The sequence below is a fragment of the Chiloscyllium plagiosum genome, unplaced genomic scaffold, assembly GCF_037043375.1.
Source record: "Chiloscyllium plagiosum isolate Xiang-an unplaced genomic scaffold, Cpla_swu_hap1 HiC_scaffold_4, whole genome shotgun sequence".
Classification (NCBI taxonomy): domain Eukaryota; kingdom Metazoa; phylum Chordata; class Chondrichthyes; order Orectolobiformes; family Hemiscylliidae; genus Chiloscyllium; species Chiloscyllium plagiosum.
Genome location: NW_028270142.1, coordinates 128,518,884 through 128,527,971, shown reverse-complemented (window position 1 = coordinate 128,527,971; position 9,088 = coordinate 128,518,884). Strand labels below are relative to the sequence as shown.

At 38.4% G+C, this 9,088-nt stretch overlaps 1 protein-coding gene across 15 annotated transcripts in view; it reads right to left on the bottom strand.

The window, feature by feature from the left end:
- LOC122548888 (focal adhesion kinase 1) overlaps positions 1-9,088 on the bottom strand; it is a 511,554-nt gene that overhangs the window by 65,445 nt on the left and 437,021 nt on the right. For all 15 annotated transcript variants that reach the window (XM_087986664.1, XM_087986658.1, XM_043687803.2 and 12 more), the window contains one exon: positions 48-159. In XM_087986664.1, coding sequence (XP_087842790.1) covers positions 48-159 — 112 coding nt within the window. The remainder of the gene's footprint in view (positions 1-47; positions 160-9,088) is intronic.

The window sequence follows — 9,088 nt, the reverse complement described above, 5'->3', positions numbered from 1 at the left end:
GGTTTTAAATAGTACAGAAAACTAGGTGTATTGGATATTCACGATACCTTTGGAGGGGCTTCATCTGATCCTCCTGAATCCCAGGAAACTGTGATTTGCCTTCTCTGCTCCATTCTTACTCTTTCTTCCTGTTGCACTTTCTCTTCTTCCAATATTGTACTGAAAGAAAGAAAATAATGCTTAGTTTATCTTCAAGAAAACAAAGTGAACTGACTAATAACTGGGAATAAAGGACCAGGAATAGGTCAACTCACTCAGCCTGCTCCACCATTTAATACGGATCGAATACTTCAATTTCTTTTACCCACACAATGCCATAACACTTTACGCCACTGGTAATCAAATATCCATCAACCTCCACTTCAAACTTACTCACGGGGGTGAACTTCCACAGCCCTCTGGGGTAAAGAATTCCGAAGATTCACCACCGTCTGAATAAAATAAAATTCTCACCTCAGTCCTAAATGGCACCTCCCTTATTTTAACTTGTGTCTACCAATTATAGACTCTCCTACTAGGGGAAACATCTTATCTGCATCCAACTTGTTTATCCCTTGAAATATTTTGTAGGGTTCAAGAAGATCATCCCTCAATCCTGCTATTTTAGAAACAAGTCTGGTGAACCTCAGTGCACTCCCACTATGGTAGTATTTTTTCTGTGATTGGGAGACTAAGCCTGAACCACTGCACTCCAGGTGTTGACTAACCAAGCTCCTTCACAATTGAAGAAAAACCTCACTACTCCTGTGCTCAGACTCTCATGGTAAAGGCTAACATTCTGTTAACTTTCCTAATAGCATGGTGCACCTGCATGTTAACCTTCAGTTACTTATTGGCAGACACTTAAGTTACTTTGAATGTCTATGCTTTCCAATTTCTCGCCACTTGAGAAATACTTTGCAATCTGCTCTTCCTACTACTATGGATAAACTCACATTTTTCCACATTATATTCCATTTGTCATGTTCCTGCACAATCACTAACCCTACTCAAAACCTCTGGAAAACATTTTGCATCTTCCTCACAAGACACATTGCAGCTTAGCTTTGTGTCAAATGCATAACTGAGCAAATTTCATGACAACTTACAAAGTGAGGTAAGAGTGACCATCCCTGGCATCAGATCATCATTTAGTATGTGGCAACAAGGATCTTTAACAAAAGTTGATGGGAATTAGGAGGAAATCCCTCAATTGATTGGAGTCATTGAATGGTTTTAATTGTTGGAAGGTAATCATCTCAATCCCAGGATACTGATGCTAGTGCTGCTCAGGGTAGCTATTTTCTAATCAACCTTTTCAGAGTAATTATTTCACACCTTTGGAATGTCCTACACCAATAATCTTTAACTACTTCATCAATGACCATACCACCTCTCTGAACACTGCACAATGTTCAGCACCAATTGTGAGTCCTTAGACAATGAAGCAGTTTGTGTCCATATGTAAAAAGACCTAGACAATATCCAAACTTGGACTGATTTGTAACAAATAATATTTGCACATGAAGTGCTAGGCAATGACCATTTTTAAAAAGAAAGAATCTACCTATCTCCTCTTCACAGTTAATCATTGAACACTGCACTAACAACATCCTGGAGGGTACCAATATTATAACTGATCTGTTCTTTCTAACTTTTCCTCTATAACTAACTAACGTTAATATTAAAAATTTATTGGAAAAGACTAGAAATCAAGGTAAGATTCAGTCTGGCATCCCATGACTGGGAAACCTTGGGGACAACAGAAATCAGCACACATCAGAATTGATCACTGATCGGTCACCCCCATGCTGCAGAAAGCCAACCAAAGCTAAGAGGGAGTTTAACACTATGACCTCACAACATGTACAAAAACAACCAGTTAAAATCTGCAGGGAACGATGAGGGGGCAGAGTTGTAAAGCCCAACATGGCGCCTCTGTGTGGTTAGTTAATGGCTCGGGTTTGAGCAGTGAGGTTCGAGAAAGGATTGTTCCCAGAGGTGAGACACACCACGAATGACCACTTGGTAGCGATCCACAGGAACCCCTGGTCCTGCAGACACAAGAAGCGACTGGAAAGAGAAATGGAATGTCTTTGTATATTGTGAGGGTAATGGAAACAGAATTAACGTTTTGAGTCTGGTGTGACAAAGGTTTGACCAAGTATCATATTGGACTCAAAACGTTAACTTTGTTTCTCTCTCCACAGACGCTATTCCCCAAGCATGTTTATTTCAGATTTCCAGTAGTTTGCTTTCGTTAGCATATGTTGAGATGTCTTTTATCCATTTAAGCACTTGTATGAATAGCAACTTTTTAACTTTTGACTCTTTTACTCAGAATACAACCTTAACTGCAATGACTGTTTATTCTTCGAGAACGTTGTGCTGGAAAAGCACAGCATGTCAGGCAGCATCCGAGAAGCAGGAAAATTGAAGTTTCAGGCAAAAACTCTTCATCAGGATTATCAGGACCTGGGGATTTATCCACATTCAATTCTATCAATTTTCTCAACACCATTTCTCTACAAATATTGATCTCTCAGTTCTTCCCTCTCACTAAATCTTGCATTGTCCAACATTTCTGGTATCTGATTTGTGTCCTTTTTTGTGAAGACAGAATCAAAGTATGTGTTCAGTTGCTCAGTCATTTTTTTGTCCCCTGTTATACATTCTCCAGTTTTTGTCTGTAGGCGACCTACATTTCTAATGAACACTTTCCTGATGAAGGGCTTTGCCCGAAACGTCAATTTTCCTGCTCCTCGGATGCTGCTTGACCTGCTGTGCTTTTCCGGCACCACACTCTTGACTCTGATCTCCAGCATCTGCAGTCCTCACTTCCGCTAACTGTTCATTCCTGTCTGGCACAAAAGCAAAATTGGTAAGAGGGCCAATCCATGGCTTACAAAGGAAATTAGAGATAGTATTCAATCCAAGGTAATGTACAGATTGGCTAATAAAAATAATAGGTATGAGAACTTAGAATTCAGCAAAAAAGGACCAAGCGATTGATTAAAGAGGGAAAAGTACAGTACAAATGTAAGCTTGCAGGGAACATAAAGACTGACACTAAGAGTTTCTTTAGGTACATGAAACGAAAGAGATTGGTGAAGACAAATGTAGGTCTCCTACGGACAGAAATGGGAGAATGTATAACAGAACAAAAAAAAGGATGAGTAAATGAATACATACTTTGGTACAGCCTTCACAGAAAAAGAACATAAATCAGGTACGAGAAATGTTGGACAATGTAAGATTTAGTGAAAGGGAAGAACTGAGAGAGATCAATATTTGTAGAGAAATGGTACTACGAATATTAATAGAATTGAAGGTGGATAAATCCCCAGGTCCTAATAACCTACATCCCAGAATACTTAAGGAAGTGGCTCTAGAAATAGTGGATGCATTGGTGATCATCTTCCAGGATTCTACAGGTTCTGGAGCAATCCCTGCAGATTTGACAGTAGCTATTGTCACTCCAATATACAAAAAGGGAGGTAGAGAGAAGCCAACGAATTATAGACAGTCAGTCTAATATTGGTAGAAAATTCTCAAATCCATTATTAAGGACTTTAGAGTGGAGTATTTACAAAGTGGTGGCAGGATCAGACACAGTCAGGGTGGATTTATGAAGGGGAAATCATGCTTGACAAATCTGTTTTAATTCCATGAAGATATAACTAGTAGAGTAGTCAAGGGGGAGCCAGTTGGTGCAGTTTATTTGGACTTTCAGAAAGTGTTTGACAAAGTCCTACATAAGAGATTAATTTGCAAGATTAAAGCATATGGGACTGGGGCAAGTATATTGAGATGGGACAGAAAATTGTTCAGCAGAGAGGAAACACACAGTAGGAATTAATGGGCCCTTTTCAAATTGGCAGGCAGCAACTAGTGGGTGCCACAGAGATCGGTGCTGGGATCCCAGCTATTAACAATATATATTAATAATTTGGACGAGGGAACAAAATGTAACATCCTGAAGTTTGCAGATAATATCAAGTTGGGTGGGAGTGTGAATTATGATGAGGATGCAGAGATCCTTCAGCATGATCTGGACAGTAAGGGGATTGGGCAAATCAATGGCAAATGCAGTATAGTATGGATAAATGTGAGCTTATTCACTTGGAAACAAAAATAGGAAGTCAGATTACTACCTGAATGGCTGTAAATTGGAAGAGGGGAGTGTGCAGTGAAACCTGGGTGTCCTTGTGCACCAGTTACTGAAGGGCAGCAGGTGGTAAAGAAGACAATAGTATGTTCACCTTCATTGTGAGAGGTTTTGAGTACAGGAGCAGGGATGCATTGTTGCAGTTATATCGGGCCTTGTTGAGGCAGTTTAGGTCTCCATTTCTGAGGAAGGATGCTCTTGCTCTCAAGGGAGTGCAGCGAAGGTTTACCAGACTGATTCTGGGGATGGTGGGACTGACGTATGAGTTATGGCTGTTTTTGCTGGAGTTCAGATAAAGAGTGGGGGGGGGAGGGGGAGGGAATCTCAGAGACTTATAAAATTCTAACAGGACTAGATAGGGTGGATGCAGGGAGGATGTCCCTGATGGTGGGTGTGTCCAGAACCAGGGGTCACAGTCTGAGTATTCAGGGTAGACCATTTAGGATGGAGATGAGGAGACATTACTTCACCCAAAGAGTGGCAAGTCTGTTGAATTCATTACCACACAAAGTAGTTGATACCAAAACATTGAATGGTTTCAAGAGGTGGCTAGATATAGCACTTGGGATGAATGGGGTCAAAGGTTATGGGGAGAAAGCAGGATTAGGCTATTGAGTTGGATGATCAGCCATGATTGTGATGAATGGCGGAGCAGGCTCAAAAGGCTGAATGGCCTCCTTCTATTCCTATCTTCTTTGTTTCTATGTAATAATTTTCTCCGTAATAAATAACGAGTGATTTACATGACCTGCATTATTTTGGGCTGATATTATGATAAAATTTATTATGCAAAGTCTTTATACACAAAATACCATATCTTAAGCTGTAAGTGTTACAACATAAGAGTAATCAGTTAATTGCAAAAACGGCCCACACAGATTTTCTAACTTCATCTAAGCTGTGGCATGAGATTTAGAGCAAAATCTTTCGTTGGTGCAACATCCCTATTACTTTAGAGTTAAAATAACTCATAACAGAAAAAGAACTCCTCGCCAACACTACACGAAAACAATGATTCTGCTAGACCAGACTTTGAGAGCTTCAAATGGATATTCCATACAACTTTAAAATAAAAACTTTTAAAATATGTTCACATTGATATTGAATAGGTCAGAGTGCATTTTATAATCAATATATTAGCTGGCCTGAGGAGAGGGAACTCAAAAATTCAGCATCGGAAAGGACCACCTTGTGTATTCATCATGTACAAAGGAATCTCAGATTCTTTTGATGAAAATAAGTATTGGAAATGTTCAAGCTTTTGAGATTAATTAACTCATAGTCATGTGATATCCTGATAACCTCCCATTCATTCAATAAATCAGGACATGCCAAGTTGACTGCTCATTTCAAGCATTTTAGGTCTTTTCTCACAAAGGCTGGGTCCAGTTCACATAGGACTTAAGCACGCATTAGAGAGCTGTCTCTTGTCTTGTTGCCTTAATGGCTGATTTTCTTCCTTGATAACGAAGTCATTGATTGCAAAAGCCTTCATGATTTAGTTAGCCTCATCTATTCATAGCATTCATTCTGTCTACTGATTCAATTTTCAGGACACATTTATGTTAATTTGATAGGCTGATTATTCAACTATCCAAATTACAAGTGATAAACAGAACTCAAGACAACCGGTTACAAATGGAGTTTACCCAAAACTACACACTTACATAACATTCTCTAATGCTTACTGGAAATCTAAAATGACAATCACCTTACCAAGAAATATGCAATTACAATAAATGCTAAATGTCAAAGAAGCATTGTATTTATCTCACAGGAAATTAGTTACCAAAACATGCATCTGCACACAAGGAATTGGGATTTACTTTGCTATTCAAAAAAGGCTGAAACATGCATATATCAATTTCAAAATTTTCAACCATGTTTCATTACAGCCCATTCTTTGATCTGAATTAAAATGAGTGATGGTGAAGTTTTTCTTTAATGTTGTGGCGACACATTGCGTGTGCAGCAAATGAGTTACACAGCATTTGAACAAGAAATGGCTTTAGGATTACCAGAGTTCCACAATACATCAACATATGTACCTGTAATATTATACAACAAGTGAAACATTTAAATTGGTTTGTAGTAATATTTAATTTTAGTATCAAATTCAATGCAAATTTATTTTAAGTTAAAAATTACACAACACCAAGTTATAGCCCAACAGGTTTATTTGGAAGCACTAGCTTTTGTTGTTGTGTGAGTTTTAACTTTGTACACCCCAGTCCAACACCGGCATCTCCAAATCAATTTATTTTAATACATTAATGTGAAAAATGTCAAGATATTTAAATGCAAGTTAGCATTTCCATCAATGCAGTTTTTTTCCCCCAAAAGCAGTTACTTTCTGAGATAATTCGACCGCCCACCAGTTCTTTGTGAAACTTATTCTCCAATGAGGGTATCATAACCAAGTTTGAGCATGTCACAGTTGCACAATCATTTTTCAAGCATTAGTAACGAGCCAACAACCAATAGCGGGAACATTAGCTGATCCTATTCCCCTCTTCCAGCACTAAGGCAATAAGGCCAACATGAACACATAGAATCAATTACATCTTATTCTGGATAACTTCTGAGAATGTTCCTCGTCTCTATGACTCAGAACCACAGCATGTGCCACCAAGGCCAGGGAGATGGGTGTGCAGGTGGAGCCATATCCTGGGAACCGTGCATATGGGGACCACGTTTCAGGCAGCACTGCCCCTTAGGATTTTGGGTTCATCTTAATTGTAAGGCCCAAGTCAATTATTAGCTATAGAGTCAAGGATACATACAGTTTGGAAACAGGCCCTTCAGCCCAACTTGTTCATGCTGACCAGGTTTCCTAAACTGAACTAGTCCAATTTGCTTGTGTTTAGCCTGTGTCCCTATAAGTGTTCCCTATTTGTGTTCCTGCCCAAATGTCTTTTAAATATTGTAATTATACGCACCTCTGCCACTTCCATCTGGCAGCTCATTCCATATACGCACCATTCTCTGTGAAAATGTCAACAGTGCAAATCTCAGAATATTCTAGTTTTGAAAAATAATTGGAATTTAGAAGAATGAGAAGCGATTTCATTGAAACAATTAATCTCAGACTGTCTAAACTGCCCATGCCTAGTTTTTAGTCAGTTTCTTTAAAAGTAATATTCATTCAAACTGTATTCTTGTTCATTCTTTGCCAATCACTTTGAAAAATCACCAATCTTCGTATCAGTTTGTTTGCATCAACTTGCTAATTTTATTACATGGCACCAGCAGATTAATTTGTGTGTCTGCTTGGACTATGTAGCGTCATCCGTAGTAATTAGTATCATTTCAAATGTGCCAATTATACATCTAAGCTTTCTCTTTAACCTACTATCAATAGCATTTAATGGAAAGCATCATGTGTGACTCCACAAGTTATTGATGCCCGAAACAAATTAATTTCAAAATAACTGTATAAATGAATATACATGGGTCTGTTACGTTTCTTAAATTACAAACCAAACCATTTTCAAGTCTTTGAGTAAAAGCCTTTTCACTCACATTTATTAGCCTCAGTTTACATTAGCTTGAGCCATAAAAATAGCCATTAAATCCATGATCTCAATTTTGACTTGGTCCATATGGCTATTCTTCATCAAAGTTTTACAACTAACCATAATTAAATAGAATATAATTTAGCTCTGCACTTGCTTCATCAAGTCAAAATGATTAAAAACTAATTCAATCCTGCACCCGTTTGCTGCAGTAGCCTCAAATGTGCTCCCAATAAAACAGTGGACAATTTCTGGTGCTCAAGATCTGCTTGTCCTGGAGTGAGTGCCCAGGTGCATGGGGCCATTTGGCTTGACAATAAGGGTATATTTGGGATGATGTATCTATCTTTGCTTTAAGCCACATTATCATCCTTTCCATTTTGCTTTTAAAGGACTCTCCTTCAAGGACAGTTGAAACACATTCATCTAAAGTTTGTAGCAGCTGCGATTAAGTCTCAAGTGTTTACGCATTGTCCGCCTCCACCCCTACCCCCCCACCACACACAGTGAGATGGTCTAACATTGCAAACCCAGGCATTATATGGTTCAATTCACAGTCTGTGCAGTCAGACTTACTGAGATGACATGATGGACTCCGAGGGAACAAGTTGGCAGCAAAAGCAACAGCAGCTGCTTGCATAGCCACCAGAAATCCACAATCTGACATGAGACTTTATGGTAGAAAATAGGGAAATGGCAGAGATTAATAAGTACTTTATGTCTGTGCTTACAGAGGAAGACGCAAAGAGTGTCCTTGAAATAATCAATATCCAAGGATCTACTGAATTTGTAGAACTGAAATAATTATTAGCGAAATAATAGAACTGGAGAAACTAATAAGACCGAAAGTTGGGAAATCTGTGGGTCTTGAAGACTTTCACCCTAGACTTTTGGAAAAGATGGCTACATAGATGTGAATGTACTGGTGATCATCCTTTTAAAATTCTAAAAGTTCTGCAATCGTGCCTTAGATTGGAAAATTGGAGGAAATCAAGTAATTACAATCCTTATAGCCTGACATCAGCAGTTTGCAAATGTTACAATCTATTATAAAGAATATGTCAACTAGATATTCATTGCTAGAAATAATAGAAATAACATTTGCCTATTTTTAGCAAGAAAAGGAAGTTTCTAGGAGAACTGGCACCAGGAAAGTGTGTTCTGGAGTTAAGTTTCCAGGTCAGGACAAGTAAAGACCAGAAATAAATCCTTGGGGGCTAAGAATCATTTTACACTGTTTCTGAGAAGTCGGAATGCCTATTTAAAGAACAATATTACATATAGCTGATAAGGTTTCTTATGCTTGTGTTAGAAATTCTGTTCTGCAAGTTAAAATATGTTATCCATAAAATTAATGTTTAGTCAACCATGCCTTTAGTCTGTTTGATACAGGAAACATCATAAAATGTTATATCGCGTCATATCA